Source organism: Sciurus vulgaris (genome assembly GCF_902686455.1).
Source record: "Sciurus vulgaris genome assembly, chromosome: 3".
In the NCBI taxonomy this organism is placed as follows: domain Eukaryota; kingdom Metazoa; phylum Chordata; class Mammalia; order Rodentia; family Sciuridae; genus Sciurus; species Sciurus vulgaris.
In genome coordinates, this window is record NC_136463.1 from 157,533,166 (window position 1) to 157,556,955 (window position 23,790).

The following is a 23,790-nucleotide window of genomic DNA, read 5'->3' on the forward strand; positions in this document are numbered from 1 at the left end:
ATGATACCTTGTGATACTTACTAGGAAAATCAATATTTTGACATGATTTTCCTGAAACAGTTCTACTTATTTCTGAAATCATAGTTGTACTTTTCATTCTATTTCTTACTTTTTCCTCAAGTTAACTAGTATAACAATATATTACCCTCATTCTGGTGGAAACTTAAAATATGCAAGATCCATAATAAAAACCATTAATAAAACCTGTTAATAAAATCCATTAATAAAACCCCAACCAACTAGTTATAACACCCTCAAAGAAGAATTTTTTAAAAGTTTTTTTAAAAAAAACTCACATAAGAAGTATTAAGTATCAGATTCTTTCTCCATTAACCCAAATATAATTAAAAAGTAGGCGATGTATTGTTTCTGAAGGGAGGTGACATTGTCTGTCAGAAAAATTGTTGAGCTAGATCACTAGAGGGCAGGAGGCAAAATTTAAGGATTAAGTTACAAAAGACTTTTAGTCATGTCCATATTTCAATAAACCAAGAAAACAGAAAAAAATCAAGAGCTGATGCTGTAAAAACAGTTATATTCTATTCTAACATTAAAAAATTAACCTGTGAAATGGCGGGCGGGGACACCATTTCAGAAATTAGAACAATCTATTTTAGCAATATTTATTCATTTTTGTTTTGGTCATTGAAAATGTTGCTTAAATCTGAGATGAAGTGTATGGAATTCTGACAGTACTTTATCACTTAATGGCATTTGTACCTACTTTATGTAACAGTTCTTACAATTACCTTTAGAAGCAAAGAGAGGTATTCTAATCCCAGTATTCTCCCTATCTATAATTGAAGTGAGCTTTATAAACAGGACTTGTAACTTATTGTAAACAATAAAGTACTTCTTCAGGAAAACCCTACCATTTATTGGAAATTAACAATATTCCAAAGCAGCTTCCTGTCTACTATCATGCTGTTATTTCTCGACTGGCGTGCTTTTCTCAGGCCATTGACTGGCCCCAAGTGTACATAAATTACTATTATACCTGTGGTTTCCTGATAATAGTGTACCTGCTATTTTGCCTCAGAAACAAAGTGAGAAAGTGAAGTATTAAACTTTTTTTTTTTCAGAGATGGCAAAGACAATCACTGCTTTTACACAGATTCTTTTAGAAAAAATATTCATCGAAAAGCTTAGCAGGCTTTGTGGAAAGCTTACCAGCTCTGTGGGTATTTTTAATTCATACCATGGTGTCCTCAGAAGGTAATGTGGGAAGATTAATGCTTTTGGAAGAGAGTTCAAAGTGTTCGCTGCCTTTTTTAGGTTAATCACCAGGCCAGTTGTAGGACAAAGAACTCTGGCTCCTGTCTCAGACATGTTATTTCATGTTCATCTAAAATATAGTCCCTTGTTTCCTTTCTCCGAAATGTGATAATATCCTTGTGGTAGGTTGTGATCTGAGAGTTAAAGGGGTGAATTGGAAAGTAGTGACAATTCTCTGGGGGCACACTGGGGTCTCCAGCCTGCGGTGTTGACAGTTAGACAGTTAAATGACTGTAGAAATACACGTTGTTTCATGTTAATTAAGGAACTTGAGAGTACTTTTACTTTTTTTATCCTTAGTTGTTTTATCTACAAGTTTTGTGTCTGGAATGGATTCTATTATTCTTATGTAAGAATATCATTACAAATAAAATTATGGTCAAGCAATTCCAACAAGATATGGAGATTAAGGAGCATTATCACTAGAAGGAATTATTGGGAATTGGGGGAGCAGTTCATTGACTAGACACAAATAGGCGGGACCATTTCAAGGCTGGGCCTCCGTCACAGCAGTTTTGAGCACAGTGTAGAAAGTCATCATTGGGCCTTGGTTGCTGAGGAGGGCCAGTTGGCATTCCAACACCACCACCACAGATTCTAAAAGTATCCCTGCTACAGTCAAGACATGGTAACTAATGCAGCAGGGGCACAAGTGTCAGTACGATAGTGTCCTTGGCTTGAAGGTATTACTTATTAAATGTGAAGAGAAATAATATCTATCGTACCAAGGGAACGTGAAAGAAGTACACCAACTCTGCTGCAAAGACTGTTGATTGAGCAGTTCCATGTTCAATGTTGTATGTTCTAATCACTTAAAAGGAGAGTTAAAATCAATATCATAGTCATTGACAAAGTGTAGGGTTTGTTATACATTTATTTCCATATATTTAGCTTTGCTCATAAAGGACTGTATGTCACAGTCTATTTTTTTAGTGGATACCATTGAAATTTATCCAGATTTGCAAATGAAAGAGTTCAACATCAAAGCTTTCAAGGAACACAAATTATTTTTAAGACTATTACTGTTGCCAGCCATGGATTAAATGTTCTAATACTTTATTAGGATGGCAATTAGTGTCCTGAGATCACAATTAACAACATTGCTGTCAGCGGCATGAAAGAGTTAATGCACAAATAGTTATTGAGATTTAGTTTTGTTTTCCTCTTTTAGACTTCTTCCTGGGACAAGATTTATTACTGCTACACCTTTCCTATGGAAATCAGGTTTTCTAAATGGGTAAATTAAAGCTCATTGCAAATTGCTCAAGGTAATATTGGAGTCCTTTGTACTGCAGGGCTTCCAATGCATGTCTTTTAACCTTTGATTCCATTTAAAGGAAAATTTCCAGAAAGATTTATTTTCCCATCATGTACATCAGATGCTGTACATGATGAACAGAGACAGTGCAAAGTGTTGAATAATTTGTGTTCTTTGAAACTGAATTTCATTGGTGCTTTTAGAGTTCTCATTATTACCACCATCTGAGTATATGTATTTTAAAAAAATTATACCCTTGTGCATGTTCTAAATGTCAAATATAACTAGTAGACTATCTAGTCTAAAAGGGAGTACAGAACTTGAATGTAGTCATTCCTAAATGTATAACTTTAAACTGGTTTTGTTTAATTTCAATTCAAGAAATGCTCAGCTGTTTAGATATTTTCATTTTAAAATATCCAAATATATGGAAAAAAACTTAGAATAGTTAATCAATAATTACTACTTTGTGTAACTCAGCAGTGCTAGAATTATCAACATGTGAACCAGTTTTCTTTGGGTTATAATAAGCCAAGCAGTTTGAAGATCTGTATTGCAAACTGGTTGCTAAAATGAGTAAGACTAACGGGCTTTCCCCCTGTTGTGTGTTGAAGTGAGAGCTGCCTGTCTCTGGAAATGTAACTTTTACTTTCCCTGTTTTCATAGTAACGCTGCATTAAGATGTCAGGTCAAAATATTTTTTTCCTTTCTCTCTCTGTTTTGATATTTCATTTGAGAACCAATATTTCAAAAAATGTAGTGATTTAGTACAAATTCCTTAGTTCCACTCAGATAAATAAACCTTTACCAGATTCTGTGAACTGATTTATTGATAGGACTCTGAGGGATCACAAGCCTTTTTGAGAACATTTGAAACATTTCTGAATTCTCAATTTTATTGACATTTTTCCCCAGAGAAAAGCAGAGTGGAAAGAAAAAATTCTTTTCTCTCCATAGACTTGGACATCTTAACAAACTTTTAACTGTCTTTTCTTTAAAGGTTGGTATTTTTTAAAAAAAATTATACATATATATAAAATTATATATAATTATGTGAATATATATAATATAATATATAATATATAATTATATATATGTGTGAGATTAAAAAAGACAAGAGTATTAGCAATACAAATGTAGTGCTGGGCACCAGTGACTGATAATAGGAATGATCTTCTGCCTGGCTGATTTCCCATGGTCCATGGTAATGAAATTCAACCTAGCACAAATATTTGAAATAAATAGAAAAATCACAAACATTTTTATGCAATGAATTTGACTTTTTTTGCACTCAAAGCTGGTATCTCTTTTAAAGAAAAGATCAAGAATATTTTGTGTTAATGTTCCATTTTTTAAAATTATTCCTAGCTTTTAAAAAAAGAAATACTTTTGGAGATTTTCAGAGGCCCAACCAGCTCCTCCGTACTTTTTCTCAAACCCAATCAACAACTCCCATTGAAAAAGAAAGTAACTGGAAAGATCCACACACCAAGAGGCTCTTCTTGTGCTTTGTGAAGCACAGGTTCAAGCCTGGGACACACTGGCTACAGCAAGAGAGACCCCAGGGCCCTGTGACATCTTCTGGTTCTTCCTGCATAGAGTTCTCCCTGGAACCCGAAGGGCACCTTGGAGCAGAGCTAGTGCCTTTTCCTTGTAGGGCTCTGTTCTCACACTGCCCGCTGCCCAGCGGTTAGATATACCAGGAGTTTAGATCCTGCAAAGGGCTAATCAGGGCAGTAAATAGTTTGTGTCACAAGAAAGCAAACCATGATCACCTAAGGAAGGTTTCTTAAATTACCCAGTTTTGGATTTGTTCTATCTTATGTTATTGGACTCCACTTTAATAGAAGCGTTTGGGGGGCTAACTAAGGAGCCTAAAAAGGAAAAGCAGAGGGAAAATCCATGCTCTCTCTCTCTCTCCTTAGAGAGAAAGCTTTCCTCTGTTGCCCATCCTGTCTCTCACTGATCAGGACCAAAACTGAGATGACATATATGACACCAGAAAATTAAGATTTCAGAGGGAAAGCAAACAACAACAACAACAAAAACAAAAACAACAACAGCAACAACAACAACAAAAAAAAAACTGGAAGACTAAAATATTATAGGGAAATTTAAGAAGAATGCTAGCCATAAATTAGTAAAAGGGACCAAACATTCCAATTTATATCACCTGAGAAAACAAGCTAGCTAAGAATAATTCAAATGCTTTGCAAACCAAGATATCCAAAAAGTGAAGAAGGAAAAGATGCAACAAGAGAAAATAATTTGAATACAACATACAGAATGGAAGAGGCTACAGTATGCACAGATTCAAAATGAAGTACATTCAGCAGCAACAATGAAGCCACCTTGACTTTTTAAACGTAGCGGTGGAGAAAGGAGAAAGCAGGATGTGTCTTTACAGGGGTCTTCTGAACTGAGCCAGCTACAGTGGTGGGGGGCTGGGTGGAGGCTTCTTAAAGCAGCGAGGCTGAGCTCTGGAAGGTGAGGCACGACTCTGGGGGCCTTCCTGTCAATGGCCCTGTCCCTCAGTTCCCTCTAGAACACCTGAGAGGGCAATAAGATGTACCCTTCAGTAAAGAGCAATCCATCAAGCTGTCAGCTGCCAGCTTCCCCTGGCTGGCTCTGCACAGGCAAGGCAGCCTTCGTGCCATCTCCGTCTCTTTGGCAAAGTCCCATTTGAGGGAGGTGCTCCCTTTCAGTCTCAAGGGAAATTACCTGGCTAATCCCTCTGTCACCTAATTGGCTATTTTATAATTTCATACTTTACAAATATAATTGTTTATTCCAATATTGACATTTAACAATTAGTTACTTTAAACCTAAAAATAATCAGGAGCTTTCAAAATTTAGAAAAGCTTTATAGTGAAAAAATTTGCTCTTTCAGCTGCTTGTGAAGTGATTTTGACATTGTATCTGACCTCACTCATTTGAGACCAACTATTTATCTTCCCTCCTTCTTTCTCCACCATTTCACTCTCCCCCTCTTTCTCTCTCTCTCCCCAACCCCCTCGTACATCCTATGTGAACTCATACTTCAATTGCCCAAGAACTGGGGGAGTCAGAAAAAATTTCCCGAAGTGCATTTGTCAGATAACTCGAATTTCAAGTTCCCAAACTGGATGTCTGAAATTTTGAAGGGGATATACAGAGATAGGCTGAAGAGAGCCGCCAGCACATGGCAGACAATTTTCACACAGTATGTCCTTTTACATCTAATCTTAGTCTCAAAATTTCTTGAGGTGGCCTTCAGAGAGTTACTAGGACCACAGGACTAAGAGACACAAGCATACATTTTATGTCATAAAATATGCACTAATGTTAGGAAACATGTCTGGGTATAATTTTCGGAGTCCTGCTCTTTGCCTCTAACCTTTCGGTGCAGGCTCAGTTCTTCTAGTTTGCTTTCTCTCAGGCTCCAGGGACTCACATTCCAAACACAACCAACAAGTTAGTTGGCATTTCACAAGTTGTGAATTTGCAGTTTCCTACTCCTCTGTCTTCATGGGTATGTTGTTCTTTCTTCCAGGAGGGACTTCCCAATCTTGCTGTCCGATGAAATCATGCCAAGCCTTTAATGTTGTCTTCCACTCCATAACTTGCTGAATAGCATCCCTGTGAGCATAAAATGACCCTCCTGCCTTGGTATTTTGCACATTCAGCTGTTTTGTCCCATGTCATATTCATGTATGCATATTCATGTGTGCTTCTTTTCCTAAACCAATGGGTCCCTGAGATGGGGAACTGCACCCTCAGTTCTTTACCAAGGGCTCCTCCTGTGTTGTGCCCTCAGGAACCATCCTTGGCTGCAGGAATGGAGACATTTCACCTAAGTTCTTCCCAAGGCTCCTCAGACCATTTAATCTTTCTCATTCCCTGAGGCACAGTCAGGCTAGAATGTGCCCTGTAGGTCTGTGTTGACTTTTGAGTTTTGATTTATTTCAATTTAGCTTTCCCTGTTTGAATGCAGCAAATCTTCCATTTCTCTCCATTTTTTCCTAGTACTCAACTCTACTCTATAGATTATATAATTCGTCATCTGGTAAACTATCTATAATTTTAAGGAACATTGAAGACACTTCTTATATTTCCAGGTTTGAGACTGTTTTTAAAGCTGCAGTTTTGCCTGTTTTGGATCAAGAAGCTATATTAGTCAGGGTTCTTCAGAGAAAGGGAACCAGCAGCTTTATTTATGTGTGGGGTGTGTGTGTGTGTGTGTTGCACGTGTGTACATGGATGGTTTGACAGATAAACAGGTAGATAGGCAGATTTAAAGGAATTGGCTCACGTCATTAAGGTGACTAAGAAATCCCAAAATCTGCAGCCAGGACACTTGAGACCCAGGAGAGCCCACGTGTGGTTCTAACTCAAGTCTGAAGGCCCAAGAACCAGGACAGCTGATGGTGTAGGTTCCAATCCCAAAGCCAACAGAAGCCTCAAGAAGAGCTCATGTTTCAATCTAAGTCTGAAGACTGGAAAAGACCAATATCCCAGTTTATGCAGTCAGACAGGAGAGAAAGAATTCTTTCTAAATCTGACTTTTTATTCTATTCAGGTATCAATAGCTTGGAAGAGGCCCACTCTCAGTGGGGAAGGCAGCTTACTTTACTCAGTCTACTATTCACATGTTAATCTTATCTTGAAACAATTCACAACATACTCAGAAATAAGGTTTAACCAAATGTCCCAGCACCCAGTGGCCTAGTTAAGTTGACACATAAAATTAGCCTTCACAGAGGCAGCGTTTGCACATGTAATTTGCCAGTGATGCCAGAGTTGACTTATGGAAGGAATTGTCTATAAAGAACATTATTTATTTTGTATTTGCAAAATAATGGAATTACAATCTGAGAAGTTTGGAGTCTAGTCTCATTTTGATATTGGTATTTTATTTATGGAAAAGGATAGATTAGAAAGAACTCTTTATATTCTAAATAGACATGAGGCAGGAGTCTCAAATGATTTTCAGAGCCAGGCAAATTACTAAATAAGTGAAGTACAGTGGGTATATGTCAAGAATAGTGGGAACTGTAGTGCCAAGAATACTCAAGACCTCCTTTGCATGTCTTAAAGATATGTAAATTTTTAATATTTTTATAAAGCTCCAACCCTAAGTCTTTCGTTAATCTCGTCCCTCATTGAGTTATTAGGTAGTAACATGAATTTGGAAATTCATTTTCTAGACCTTAGTTATTTTATTAGAATTGATGACTGATCTATAATCTCAGGATTTTTTTTCCATGCATTTTATCTGCCAGTTAAATTTGAGAGGTTTCTAAATAGCACCTATGATGATTTAAAGAGTTCTAACAGGAATTCTAAAGGGAAGTGACAAGTCAATTCTTTGAAACAACATAATGTGCTTTCTAGTAATGGCATAATGAATAGGCCTATTGTTTTGTGAAATATCAAGAACAGAAATATCATAATCATATTTTTGTATCAAAAACTATTTTGTACACTAATGTGCTCATGATATAATGTGACCAGATTTCTTCATAATTAAGTAGCAGGTCTCTGCAGGTATTACCACGTCTCTATCTGACTATATGTGTGCCTGCTTTCAAAAGATTGAAAAATGTATCCTGTTGTGAAGCAGGATAACTTCCAATGCATATGTGTTTTGTGTGTTGATTTTTCTTGTTCAAAAGCTTTTCATATAGTCCTGAAACCTTCAAACTATAATTTAAAGCAAGACAGAGTCTGAGGATTTATGGAGTCATTTTCCCTTTGGCTAAAGTCCTCAATGGTCACAGACCACTAGATTTAAAAAGACAGCCAAGTCTGTACAAAGACCAACATAAATTTTCAGGGGCAGAGAAAATGGTGCCTGCTTATTAAATTAGTGAGAATATAGTATTTGGCAGCTACGAATAAATGATGTTTTTCCCCCTGAAGCTCAAAGAAAGACTATTAGATATGTGTGATATTTGACTTGAATTTGTCAGGTTTAGCTGTATTAGTTGAGAATAATTTGCATGTTTCATACTTACTTTAAACTGCATTTTGGATTTGACTAGAAAAATGGGTTCACCTTTGCCCAAAAATTCCCAGTTATGAACACATTTAAAACAATTTTTTCCCAGCACATACAAACTGACCAAGAACATTAAAAGTAAAAAAGTAACCTGTCATCTCATAGATTTTGTCTCCGGTACTCTAATATTTATGTCATGAGATTTTTCCAAGTGCAATATTAGAAATCCACCATTTGTTGCGTGTGTCTACTTTCTATTTGTCCTCTGAATTCATAGAAATTATTAATTTTGTTCCAATAAAAATAGAAGTTTTTCTTTTGGTGATTCATTATATGAAACCATTTTCATTGACTTCAAGGATTTGGGAAGAAAATATGTTTATCCTTAACAGATCTTGGTACTTTTCCACGTCTCACAGGAACCTTTCCAAGTCTTTTTATTTATATAAAAACAAAATAAATTCCAGGATGGAGACTTTCTAAACCGAGGTTAACTGTGCAAGCTTTCTAGAGCACTTTCTGAGACAGTGCTACACACCTCGACTAGCCGTGAAGAGTGCATGAAAAAATACTGCAGGGTGGCATGCATCTCCACTCCCACTAACTTCAAAGATGCACTTTTAAAATAAAATTGTTGAGTGCTGACTGTATTTGGGGCTTTGTTTCATTAGCAGACTATGCTGTGTTTCTTTGGAAATGGGAATTTTTTTTCTCCTAATCCCAATATCAATATCCCCTGGGTAAAAACTCTAGGTACAAAATGTCAGATGGATATTATGCTCTAATTAATGTCTTTCCCCCTATTCTTGAAGAGTTAAATCAGCATCTGTGTTATTCTTAATTTCTCATGTCATGCTTATTATGACCTGACATGGCAACATACCTATAAATAATATTACATATCTTTATATTTGATATGTATACTCTGCAGCAGAAAATGTCTGCAGAAATACAGACATTAGTATTAGGTATTAGTTTGAGTTTTATAAATCAAGTTTGTCTTACCAGTCAAATATTTTGTCAAATACTGTTCTTGGACTGGGAGTTACTTGGACTCTTAAAGTAAACTTCGTGTATTTCTAATAATGGCATAGTAAGAAAAAGTCATTCATTAAATGCACACTTATAAGTCCTCTCTAGATAGCAGATATTGTCCAGGATACAAATTTGAGTCCTAAAGGATGAGCAGGACTTTAGATCAACATTGATGGTGCGAATTAGAATGATAATTGACATTAAAGAGCACTTCCTTTGTGTCCAGGAATTCTGCTGCCTCATACCTCATGTCACACACTTCCTGACATACACACATGATAACAAGGGGGTGTTGAAGTTGGACCAATGACTTCTAATGCTAGCTTTATCACTTAACTGACCATATAAGCCATCTGATTTCTCAGTACTCCTGCCCCCATTTCAGGGATATTGATGGTAACTACTTCCTAGGGCTGTCAGGAAAAATAGGTAAGATAATGTAATCTGATATGGTATGCTTTGAATATAGCAAACACTCAATAAAGATGGTTGCTATCTGTCTTCTTTTCTAGATGAAAAATATAAAGCTCCAAGAAGCTAAGGAACTCCTCTACAATTAGAAGGTGATTCAATTTAGGATTTGCACTGAGAGAGTCTGACTCTGGAGTCTGGTTACCATGCATTCTGGGGAAGTGTACTGATATCTGCAAAGGCTTGGGTGTGGGCCGCAGCATAGATGTGTGTATATATGGCATGATGCTGAATTTCGTTCAGGCAGCTTGTGGAGGGCATTGTAAGGCCCAGGAAAGAAACCACAATGTTATCCTGGAGGCAACCTGAAATCAATGGATAATCACCTATTCTGCAGTTCTTTTGCATTGAAATGAAATGAAAATCAAAGGATTTCCCTTTGATTCAAACTATCTTCTAAACCAGTACTGTATTTTCAGTGAGTAACTGTGAGCTACAAGTCCAAATGGAAGAATCCCCCAAGATTAAGGACTTTCCACAAGGGGTCCACCAAGTATATACTGAAAATTTCTTTTTTATTTAACCACAGTTCAAGTGCAAGCATTATAGTTTCATATACTCTGTGTTCTCACTGCTGTAGTTTTATTTAACTCAAGGATTCTGACTCCAGCTACCAAAGTTCACTTGGACAATAAGCAGATGTATAAAACTTGCCAAGGGGACTAGATGTTTTATTCACTAGCTAGAATATATTTTCCCTGTTGAGATATTGATATGGGAAGTCAAATCACTATCAGAAAGTTATTTGGAGAAAACAAAATCAGCATAAGGGTAAAGCCACATGATTTGTGTGGGCCACCTTCCTGGGCAGATGCTTTGCTCAGAGTTGCGTACTCTCACAAGGGACCTGCACTTGGTTTGATCCTTTGCTTTAACCATCTTGAAATTCTTTCAAGTATTTGATAATGGACTTCATATTCTTGTGATGTGCTGGTCCCCAGTTTATATTCTCGGACCTAGATTCATGAATCTAACAAAACCATGCTATGGTTCCCAGGTGTCTGTTGCCCTTTTCCCAGTAAAAAGCACTTCCTCTGAGTAAGTCCAATGCTGTTCTCCTGTGCTTTGTGACTTTTTCTTAGCTCATTGACACACCAACACATTAGTGTCTTCATATAGTTAGTCTACTGTTTTTCTAGGTGTATATTTCTCAGTTATTTTGGGTATTTAGGATCCAACCATTGTCTGTTTTCTAAATAGATTTAACTCTGTGAGAGAATTCATGTTTAATGATTCTTTGAGAAGTGCCCTGAATGTTACCTATGTATTGTAGATAAAATAAATATTGTTTGAAATTTACATGAAAGTAAGAATCTTTGGCAGAACAGAGTGGATGATGGAATAGGACTAAAAGCATTATGGTAAGATAGAGAAGGATAGCTAGAAACCCAGGAGTCACACAGGCAATCGAACAGCTTAATTCAATAAACACTCAAAAAACTCGAGTGAGGGATAAGGAGACATATACACACACATATGCACACTTTTTATCCATCACAATCAATGGTCAGATCCTTTGTAGAGTTTTTAACCTTTGGCAATTTGTGGGATAGGGAGCAGTTTATAGGAAAACCACAGAGATGATTGATAACTGGATAGTAGGGGATAATAGAAAGAAAGCTGAAAGATAATAAAATACTTTCTTTCCCTGGGGGAACAGAAAATAACTAACATAGTCCTAGAGTCTTCAGGCACCCAAAAGATTTTTTAAATGAATTTGGTGTGTGTATTTTCTGCATTTCAATATTGGATTGATCATGTGGGAATTCAACATAAAGAATTTGCAGAAAATAATGACAAACACTTGGATTATGTAATCATTGAAATATTTGAATTTTATTTGTGCATTTCGTTCTTGTAATAGCTCTCATCCATCTGTATTCATTTAGAATATGAATGTATGATTTAAAAACCAAAGGCCTATCAATCAAACATTTTCCACCTGTTCTCTCTTAAGGGACTAGCAAAGTAGTAAATTAAATGAAACCAACATTGTTTAACTACTTGCCCATCATAAAGTATTACTTGTTCCATGTGAGTGCCCATTTACAAAGGACCTTTGAAGATTTCATAAGCGTTTTAAGTGACTGGAATACCATTTAATGAAAAATTTTACATCATAAAATTGAAAGGTAAACTGACAAAAAAGTAAATTTTCAAATTAAAAAAACTTAATATACTTGGAGTAAAAAGTTCTTATACTAATAAGAAACACAAGAAATGAAAAAGGAGGGCAAAGGGTATGAACAATGTATTATAGAAGTAAAAATCACTCATAAAGTTATTTTTAATGTCTCCAGTAATCAAATAATTGAATTTAAATAAGATATAATTTTTATCTGCAAAATTAGCAGTGATTGAAAAATGATACCACTTAGTATAGGGACTATGCAAAAATAATCTATAATTTCATGTGTCTAGAGTAGGAAAATGGCTAAATTATCCATCATATGCTTGAATATATTATGAAATATTCAGATATGAATTTTCTACATTTTTTTATAGATTAAAATTAGGGAAAATTGCCCTCAGGAAAATCCTAATTGAAAATATCAAAAAACAAAATCACATGTTTTGCAGCATTAGTTAAGTAACATTAAGACATACATGTATATACCTAGAAGAGAGGACAAGAAATCACAGAAGTTTGATTCTTTTGTAGTTATTTCCCCCTTCTTTCTAACATACACACTATTTGCTTGAAGGAATTTAGGAAGTTTGTGATCCCCACATCTTCCTGACCCTACACTTTTACTTTTGCTTGGAAAAAAAAAAAAAAATCCCAAAATAGCAAAGTAGAAAAATGGCCTCTGGGTCTGGGAGTATTAGTGCAAGGACTGGTTTTGGAAAACCAGTATTGCCATTAGTCACAGCAACCTGGATGTTTTAGTCCAGTCCTAATTTCAAAATTTGTTCCATTATTTGCTCTAAGTATGCTCAGTGTATTTCCATTTTTTTTTGATTAAGAAATAAATCATGGTTTTATGCCTACAGAACATTCCAGTGCCTTAGGAAGACCTTTGCACTAAACTTACAGATGTACAACTACCTTGCAAAGACCATCATTCTACAATTAGAGACAAAATCTAAAATACAACTATGCTGAAAGAGGTAAAGTACTACCTGTGACCATGCAAGGAAGGAGCAAGGACCTCAGCCTTCTTGTTCTTTATCCCCAATTAGCAAGGCCTCATTGGATGTGAATTTCATACACCCACAATCATAATTACAAATCTTGACATTTAAATGCTCCCAAAGTCAACACCCATCTCAGCAGGGTTAGTCACATTATCACCAGTGAAGGAGACAGAGAGCAATTAGAAGCTAAAGGAAAAGGTTAGCTCTACTGTTCAGTTGAAGGAGCTCAGCCGCTAAGCCCACCTGCAATTGCAGTGTTAATTTTCTTAAATATCGGCTTTGAAGTCTCGTCACCCATGACAAGGAAGGTCTGAATCTAAATGTAATATTTAAGAGAAGTGCTTTCTCATCCCTCAATCAGGCTGCATGCTGACCTTTTCATAATCTCCACCAGTTGCTCAGCTGTCATGAAATGCTGGAGAAGGTAGAACATCGTTGGACCTGTCATGAGGTCAATCAGCCAGTGCTCAGGCCAATTTGCTAAATGTATCTGTGCTAAAGAGTCTGTTCCCTAACTAATCTGATAAAATGTAGTACCAATTAATCACCAGCAAGATTTCAGGGAGTTGTGACCTTCCCTGTATTTTGAGACCAGTCACTGTTTTACCTGGCCTTGAAGGATCTCTAGCTTGAAACATGGGGCCACTTCAGGCACATAGGAAACTGACTTCCAAAAATTGTGCGTTAAGTTACCAGGATGACAGTCCAGAGGATAGGTATACCCATGGCACCTGCCTCAGGCCTACTTTTGACTATTCTATATGGCTTGCAAACCCTGAAGATATTATACAATGCAGATGCATGCAAAATACATCTCTCTGAAATTGTTAATGATACAGTAGGATTTCATTGTTTTTTCTATCAGGCTATCAATTCTTTTTCTTTAGAAGGTGGTATTTGTCATCATTCTCTGCAGAGGTTTATTATCTGAGAGCTGTTGGGTTGTCTTAAAAGCAGAGAGCTTTCTTTTTTCTTTTATAAAATAGATTGCTCTATTTGTAGCCAAGTCTCATAAATTAAAATACTTGTCAAAATAAATGAATAGTATGTTTGTTATATTCATGACTTAAAATCACATTTGATTGCTTACTCATTAATCCACAAAATTAAGCAATACACCCTGGATTGCAGTCATTAGTGCAAATAAGCAGGGTTCTTCTAACAATCAGATGTCATGGAGAACACTGTACAGTTGTGTTTGTTTCAAAACTAGGTATGTGAATGCACAAATTAATTTTACAATTTCTAAAGGTTTCCTCGGAAGAAAATCAAAAAAATGTAGTCTACCAGGAAACAGAATTGGCATCATAAGAGACTAAGTAGATTTCAGATGGAGAAATTATAAAATGCAATTTCCAATCAAAACTCAAGGATGGATAGGCTTTTTTGCTGTGTATACATGGTTTCACAGGAATATACATTGTTACCGAGTGACCTTCTCTAATTGAATGGAAAACCAGGACAGAGGGTATCAACATAAAGTGTAGACCTCCTTCTAACACAGTCTTGACTCCCCCTCTTGGGTATAGCAGAGAATTTAGGTTGCTTATTTACCTGAGGGATTTTTTTTTCCATGTACCAAGTGATGCCAGAAGATGAGAATATAAAGTCAGTCATATTTTAGTTCTCTAGTCTATAAATTGAGGATAATAATGCTTTTCTCATAGGATTTCTGATGAATGTGAAATAATGTATGTGAGCACATAGAACAATGCCTAACCCATAATAAGGGCTATGGAAGTATTAAATATATTTCAGTGATATGACCCATGGTTTCAACTAGTTGACAGTTTACATAGAGATAAAGGCAGGTGAATCAAAGACCCCCCATGCTATGTGACTGTGATGATAGAGTCCTGGATATGGTCTCGTAGGAAAACCAGGCAACCCAGTGAAGGGGTTTGGAGTCTTGAACCTTGAGAGAGTTTGATGAAGACTTGAAGCTGACCAAGACCATGTTCAAATCTCTGTATGGAAAGACTACTTGGTAATAGCAATGTCGTTGAATGTGAGAGGGGGAAAAGAAAGAAAGAAAGAAAGGAAGCAGATGTGAATCCAGGACCTTGCTGTACTCTTGAAGGTGAAATGACCTGGCTAAAGGGAACCCCACATTTGATTGCAGAGAGACATCAGCCCTAGGTACCACAGAGTTCCTGCCTGCCAAGATTCAGTGACTTGACCCTGGATGACTGTGGCCGCGCTGAGCCTTGGCTGAGACGTTGCCAACAAGTATGTTTTTGAGACAGTTTCAGCTTTCGTTTTGGTTAGAAAATAGTTATGGTAGGGAACTATGGAAAATAAAACTGAACCAGTTAAACAATATCAAATATGGATGTGGTGAATGTAGTGTGGTGCTTTATAATTTATAAAATATTTTTTACATACTATTTAGTGTCTTCTAGCATCAGATATACTTGTTTCAGATATAACATTATTTTTAAAATGCTGGTAAGATGTATGTGATTTAGTTGAGAACAATTTGAAGAAAAGCCATTTGTGTGTGTATGTGTCCATGCATTTTAAACACCCAAACTTGGGTTGTGTCTCAATTTCCAATAACATACACCTCCCTGAGACATTCAAAACCTTTGAGATTGGATAAAATTGAGGACCTATCTACCAATATGCTAGGTAAATGGCAAGTGAAGCCACCCAGTGGATTGGGATCATCTTTGAGAATTTTCTATCCTACTTAATCCAAGTATTTTATCTTCAGTTTTCTTGTGTGTCTTGTTATTTTTTAATATATGCAATTCAGGGGCAGCGGGAATATTATTATTGACAAGGCAGGTATATTGAGTTTTAAAATTTCTGACATTTGTGTTATCCCATCGACGCTTGAAGCTTGTCCTGGTTCCCATGGCTGTGTGTTTTTCCCATGGCAACCCCCTCTTCCAGCTACCCCGAAGATTAGGGCTTTCTTGACTGCCACCTGACCTCCCTGGGAATCCTTTGTCTCACCAGTGCTGTGGGTGGTCAAGGGCACAGAGGAAAGGGCTTCGTAGGCTTCTCCTGCAGAGAGTAAATATGAGTTTACCTAATGTGAGTGTGGCCTAATAGATGGTGAGGAGTCGTCAACAAAGAAATTAAAAGAATTTTAAAATTTAATTTTTAAAATTTAATTTTAAAAGCAAAAATAAATTCAAGATTTTCTCAGACTAGTCAAGTGGTTTTGTATCCTTTTAAATTTTTAATTCAAGTCAGAGGAAAACTATAATTCCATGTAACATGTGTTTAATGTATACCTGACATACTAGCAACTGACTGCATACTTAAAGAAGGTAAACGTATCTGGTACTGAAATATGGGTGGTTTTTTAATAGGCATAGTTTTCCTTGTTATGGGGCAATTTACGTGAATGCCTCTTTAAAAAGTGATAAGGATAAATAGGGTTCTTATTACAGTTGAATAAATCGTGTTACTTTCTTTAGAATGAAGCTTAAAGCTGCAAAGTTTATAGAGACGCCTATTGCAATGTTTCAGTTTGAGGAGGCAAGGAAAATAGATTTACCCCATTTACTGAATAACCATTGAAGTGTCTAAGAATCAGCCGCTGTGTGCTTACTCCTTGGATGCTAGCTCTGATGCTGACATCTGATGAAGATGCTGATGGGGGACTGCCAATTTGAAGGACCCGATTAAATGTTTTTAGCTTGCTGTCAACATCCTATGAAGGAAAAGAACCTACTTTGAAACCTTTGTTTAAGGTGGCATAAATTAGTTCTCATAGCCAATTGTTATTTAGTTACAAGCAGATGCATACATTTAAATGAAATTCTGCATTGCTTCAATCCCTCTCAAAGGTGATAATGTGGTTTCCTCTACTTGTGAAATTGTTGTAATTTCACAGTCTTACTTAGATTTAATTGTGTTTATTAAGATTTGAGACAAATGATTCCAATTTTGCTTTGTGGGATTTTTTTTCTTTGTCTTTTAATTTTACTTGATAGTGGTAACATGGAATATGTAGAAAACAGCAAAAAATAGCAATACATTGTTAAGTTCAACAGTTTAACCCAAGGAACTCAGTACAGCAAAGAAGCCTTTCTTTGTATTAGTTCATTAGTTCACTTGACATGTAATTAAAAAGGAACCACATATTTCTCAGTATAATTACTAATAAAATGCTTTTATAAATGTAGTTTATTATGCTGTATGAGCATTTGGATGGCTCTTTTTTATTCTCTACATAGGCTAAGGATAATAGCATCAGATTATAAAATCTCAGGCTATAAAAATGACAGAATGCTCCAAGTTGACAACAGAATAAACCGCACCATGAATATTGAGGAACTTGGTAATAAATGCATGTGGTGGCATTTATTGTTAAAATATTTAGTTGTTAACACAGAAGCTACAGGCCTTGGTACTGTGCTTCAAGTTATGGTTGGCACAGGAGAGACCGTGAAAGAGTAGAACTGCATGACCAAGGGTTGTGTGTTCTCCCGGGATGAAAAGTGAGACCAAAAAAAGAATCAAAATTACCTATTTGATGTGTTTGATCTTGGTACTTTCTGTGTTCCTCTGTCAATGCTGTGATGAAGAGATTAAAGAGAAACAACAAAGTCAAAGCAGAATAGGGATAAACAAGTCAAGTGGGACTACTCTGGAAGCCAGGGAATGATCAGTAGGGTAGGAAAATAAATTAAATTTGGCCTTCCATTGTGTACCAGGCTCTGTGCTAAGCTTTTGGGCTTGTTAGGGATGTTATCAAGGAAATTAGTATTCTACTCCCACCCCTCCTCAGCCCTCACAAAACACAAACATGTACACATACACACAGCTCATTAGTTAATGTTGATCATATTAGCCTTACTATTCAAATATAAAAACAGGTCTGAGTCCTTGAGCAGGTATGGTGGTGTGAAATTGCACACATCACTCTTTCAATCCTATCTGTTATTCAGAGTCACGGATGTCTTAAGTTATACAAAATGATTTTACTTCTTTTTGATCTTTGAATTGTTGACCTTTCCAGGCTGGAGAGGTAGCTCAGTGGTAGAGCACTTGCCAAGCATGGGTGAGATCCTGTCTTCAATCCTGAGCACCACAGGAAACAAAAAATAAAATGTAGGTATCTGGTAGAAAACCAGGTGGGGAAAACAGAAAATATAAAGACACCATGGTAAGAATGAAGATGATAGTACAGATGAATGGAGTCCTGAGAGCTTAGGGGAGAATAATCAGAGGGCAAAGTCAGAAAAATAATGGGGAGCCAAAGACCTTATAGGTCAGTGCAAAGACAGTCTTCTCTCCAGGTGAGGTGGATCTGGTCAGAGGAGACATGATCTGACTTATGTTTTAGCAACATCATTCTGGCTACTGGTTTGAGTTTTCCCTTTATTGAGGGAAAGAAGCTTAGGCAGAAATGAGACCAGTCAAGAGGTTGTTGCACATGGGAAAGATTATGGTAGCTGGGTCCAAAGTGGTGACAGTGGAGGTGGTGAGAAGTGGTCAAAATCTGATTATTTTTGAGATGTCAGATGTGTCATGGGGTACCAGAGACAGAACGAGAAAAAGGAAAGAGATGAAGGATTACCACCAGGTTTTGGCCTGAGCAAATTGGAAGAATATAAAAGACTATGGGAAACTTTGGAAGATCAACTGTTCAGTTTTTGAGAGATTAGGAAATTGACTCGTTAGCATTTTTGGAAGCACAATCTGGGAAATGAAGAGAAATAAGCAAAAGGAAACTTAATAAAGCCCCAAAAGTTAAAGAGCAATACAGGGGAGTGTGAGGTCCTGAAAGACAAGAAAAGAAAGTACAGAACAGAAGGCATCCAAATCAAGCATTGCCTGTTTGCATTTGCATGGAATTTAGGTTACTACAGCTCCTAAGATGTCTCAAAATTCTTCCACAAGCTACAGAGGTTTACTCTAGGTGAAACCTTGACATTAATGTGTGAATAGGTTTAAAAGCAGGTGGACTAGGCCATGTTCATGCCCTGGATGCTCTAGAAACCAGTACGCCTTCTGTTGAGGGACCAGAGGACAGCTTATGCTAATCACTGCATCTCTGAAGCACTGTCTTCTGGGAACACTGCTACTCAGTAAGGTAGGTGTTCTGATGAATGAAGTAATTTAGTTAACAAGAACCTACAACATGTGATTTAAATTGATTTTCAGCCTGGAATCAAGTCTATGTGCATTGTAGATGTTGAGATGAAGACCAGATGGAGAGAGTCTCTCAGTCAGCACCTAGAGACAGTGATTTGGATGGGCACTACAGATTCAGAAACTGGTTCTCATTTTTTCTAGAAGTCAAGACTTTCTTTCATTCAGAAATTTCATTCATTCAAATTTCATTCAGAAATTTGTTTGGCTGAACAAATTCCTAGCAATCATGGGAATGGGAAACAGGTTACATAACTGATTAAAAAGAATATGAAATTGGGGAATACCCAAATGTCTGTTACTATCTTCAAGAAGAGTCATGTATTACCAAAAAGTGAAGTTCACATTATTTAGGGCTTTCATGAACAAAATAAAAGTATTCTACAGAGTGGTGACTCTTTTTATAGGCTTTTTTTTTTTTTTTTTTTTTTTCTTATTGGTTTTGAAAAAGGTCACACTGTGATCTGAAACCCCGGATTGGAAATTAAAAAACAAAACAAAAACAAAACAAAACAAAAAAACTTGATTGTATTGCTATGTCCTTGGGAAACAAAATCTCCAAAGTACTATGTTCTCCCATTTGACCAATAGGTATACTGTGGTTACTAAATACGCTATAATCTTGTGTGAATATGATGTGTGGAAAACAGTGAAGTATCATTAGAAGGAAATGTATAAGTTATGATCTATCTTATGAGTTAACAATCTTAGGTTTGTGTGTTATACTTCTGATTGATATTCTGTTTATTTTTTCCTTAATATTTAAAGTGCATGGATTGTCCTGAGAGTTAAGGATATAGCAAAAGAAAAAAGTTTGACATTCTTAAGCAAACAGTTCACAGTACCAATATAATTTACCACTGCCTAGTTGATTGTACATTGAAATAAACATCGTTAATATGTGTTAGAATTCACCAGTATGCAATATTGAAGTTATAATTATGGCATAGAAATAGTGAGGAAAATAGCAATTCCACCATACTTTTTAAAAATTGATTTTATTTTCCTTTTCAGAGTTTAATGTGTTAAACTCTTCATTTTGGCCAGATGATTAGAAAGATATAGTTCCACTGATTATTTTATACTAGAATAATCTTTCATTATTAATCCATTTGAGTCTTATCTTAAATCAGTTCATCAGTGCTAGCAATTAAAAATAGAAAATGCTTGTGCTCAATTTCAAGAATTAAAAATAATGCCCTGGGAGCAAGTGTTTCTTTTCTGTGGTGAGAGGATTGTTGGATTCTCCAATTAAAGAAGTCTCCATCCTGGAAATGAGTAGTCAATTATGAAAATTATTTTTGAATAGCCAATTTACATATCCCTAATTGTATTCATTTCTTTTGAAAGACTGAAGTTGGAATTTATGATGTTTTGATTGGTTACCCCCACACTTGCATTATTAATACTACTGCCAAAAAGGTTCCCCTATGAATGGGGCTTTAAGCGCCTTTCCTGAATAAATGTTTGAATCATAAGTAAGTTTGTTTATTGAATGAATGAAAATATTGAAAGATTACCAGCAGTTTTCACATTGACGCATGCTGTAACTTCATTAAATTGACAGTGGCAATCCCTCAGCTGCCTCCTGAACTTGTGCTGGACTTTCTGCATCGTTACAGAGGAACACAGGAAGTCCCTCTCTGGTGGGGTATCTGTTGGGCCAACAATGCAGTCTTCCGTGGAATGGCCCTTATTGTCTGCATGACTAGTACAAATTTAAAAATATGTTGCTCTTATTTTAATGAAAAATGACTTGGAGAAGACATTTCAAGTTTTTGTATTAATGATAAGCATTCTCTTATATGAAATAAAATTAAGAGGAAAATGGGTATGATTGGGTTAAAAATGATGGTGTTTAGTCTCATTGCACTTAGCATCCATTGAAGTTAAACTAGTCCGCATAGAGTCCATCATGAAAGAAAAGAATAATATGAAAAAGCATGTAAAAAATTGGGTATCTGCATGTATAAGATAAATACAAATTATAAATATACACACAGTCTAAGTATGTATGGGTTTAATTGTGTCTTGTAGTACAGATATAATTTGGGATTTTGTAAAATGTCTTAGACTTTGAGTCTGAATGTTCATTGATACCACATAAACCCATTGTTCAACTTTTGTAGATTTGACTTTCATTTCAGGGAATGCTCTTGAAATAGATAATGAAGTCTTTTTAGGTATATTAGAGAAAAGTGGTAAGGGAAGGAGGCAGCCATTTCATTGCTTTAAGAGAGTTAGCTGAAATTGGCTCTATTTTAGGAATAGACAAAATAAACAAAGGAACAAACCATTCATTATGTCCTGGCTATGGTGTTTATCGACATAATATTATTGAAGAATTAAGAGTTGTGGTACAGTAACATTAAAGTTTCAAGTCTGAAGAGGCCATTTTCTTTAAAATCAAATAAAGATCACAATCAGCTAGATACAGTGTCCCTTAGATATGCGTGTCCTACAAAGTAATTAGTGTTGTTGGACTTGTTTGTAGCTGATTGCTGTGTTTGACGAACAAGAACCTCTCCACAAGATTGAGAGCCCCAGCGGAAACCCTGCAGATCGGCAGAGCCCAGATGCTTTTGAGACAGAAGTGGCTGCCCAACTGGCTGCGTTTAAACCAATTGGTGGGGAAATTGAAGTAACCCCTTCTGCTCTGAAATTAGGTATGTGTATTTTTAGTGGTATGCTTTTCACCTGGTTGAAAATACATGTTATTTACTGTGTTGCTGAATCTTTGGCTTTTATCCTGTTAATATTTTTTTCTTAAAAAAAAAAACTGGGTTTGTCTTTTCTCTGAATTTTTTTTTTTTTTAATATACCTCTTTGCAGCTGCTGGTGCTCAGGTAAGTAGATGCAATTTTTTTTTTTTTTTTTTCTTGAACTGAAGGTGAATCTGAATTGCATGCCCTTGAAGAAATATCGGGGGGGAGTCAGACTGTAAATGATGAGGTTGACTGTATCCTCTGAGGAGCACATAAAAAAGTTGCTGAAAAAAAGTATTTGGAAGAGCTAAGGGTTACCAAGGAATCCATACTAGAAATAAAGGTCAGTTTCTTTCTTAGCCACCTTCTTTTTCTTCTAATATATATCTCAGACTCTGGGGAAAATATTTCGAAGTTAGTTTTGAAATTCTTTCCTGCTGCTTTATTCAAACAAGAACAATTCATCTGGTGATTTTGTTCAGAATTCTTTTTCATGATATTTGTTTTGAAGGTGTTTATAGAAAGAGAAAATAGACATTCTTATAAAGTTTTGTCAATTTACAACTCTAAAAGGAAAAAAAATCTGTTTTTGGTGATATTTCTTAGAAGTTTAGATCAGCTTAACAGCATGAAGTTTTTGAAAACCCACCAGTATCTTGGTACATAATTTGTATTCCTGTTGAATGTGTGCACACCAGTGTGAGGATGTTCAATGCATCTACCAAAGTTTAACTCTTCAAACTGGAAGGACAGGCATTTCCTATGTTGAGAAAAGAATTCTTAACTCTTTTGAAAGCACAGCATATCCTTAAGATTGCAAAAACCGTACATAGGACTTGCTTTCCCTGTTTGAAAGAAAATGTGTACTATTAAGTTGATTTTATATACAAACACTGAATAACTAAATTGTGTCTGGATTTTCTGAAACACATCTGTAATGTCCTTTTTAAAACAAATCAAATGGAAATTAACGACCTATGGTCTTCATGATTTTCTCCATCTTTTGGAAACCCAGCTAGTGAAGCCGCCTGCTGGGATGTGGGTGTCCAAGGGCTTGGTGGCAGCTTCTCTTCCTCTGGAGCCAGGCTCTTGGCTTCAGCAACCTTGGAGCCCCATCATTTATTTGCATAATGGATGTCTTTTTATCCATTATGCAAAAGATATGAGAGGAAAATTAGGCAGTAAGGGAAGACGAAAGAAGAAAATTGTTCTTGCTTGTTTTAATGCACTATTTATAAACAAGTGCTATGGGCTTCAAAAGTCTGCACCTCAGAGTACCCCCTGTGCCTGGGAACTTGTTTTTACCTTTCTCTTATAAGTTTTTGCAGGGGAAAATGTTTTGTTTTCCCTTAGCTCTTTTGCATTTCTTGGGTAGGACCACCTGAGCAACATAGTAATGCTGAGTGCAAGAAGAAAAGTGAGCTGAGGTTCCCCTTCTTTGGAAAAGCAGGCTTTCTCTTTCTTCCACACTGAGTGTAAGAAGGGATAATACTAAATGGGGAACCACATGTCAGGCAGTGAGCTGAAGGTAGTGCTCTGAGGAACCTAAACACTACTCTGAATAACTCATTCAGTCCCATGACACCTAGTGAGATTTTGTTGTTTACACAGCTATTAGGTGACTGAGTCAGGATTTGAACCCTTGATGGCTCCAGGGTTCAGGAACCACTTTACTGTACTGCCTTTGAGATGCTACTCATAAAATAATAAATTGATATAACTTTCCTGGAATTTACTTTGTGAATATATACTAAATCCTGAAAAGTCTAACTAAACTTCGTGGCTCACAAACCCAATTTTGCTTAATAACAGAT

At 36.2% G+C, this 23,790-nt stretch overlaps 1 protein-coding gene across 3 annotated transcripts in view; it reads left to right on the plus strand.

The window, feature by feature from the left end:
* Positions 1–23,790, plus strand: part of PARD3B (par-3 family cell polarity regulator beta) — a 1,072,202-nt gene that overhangs the window by 383,901 nt on the left and 664,511 nt on the right. For all 3 annotated transcript variants that reach the window (XM_079130568.1, XM_079130566.1, XM_079130567.1), the window contains exon 3: positions 21,766–21,937. In XM_079130568.1, coding sequence (XP_078986694.1) covers positions 21,766–21,937 — 172 coding nt within the window. The remainder of the gene's footprint in view (positions 1–21,765; positions 21,938–23,790) is intronic.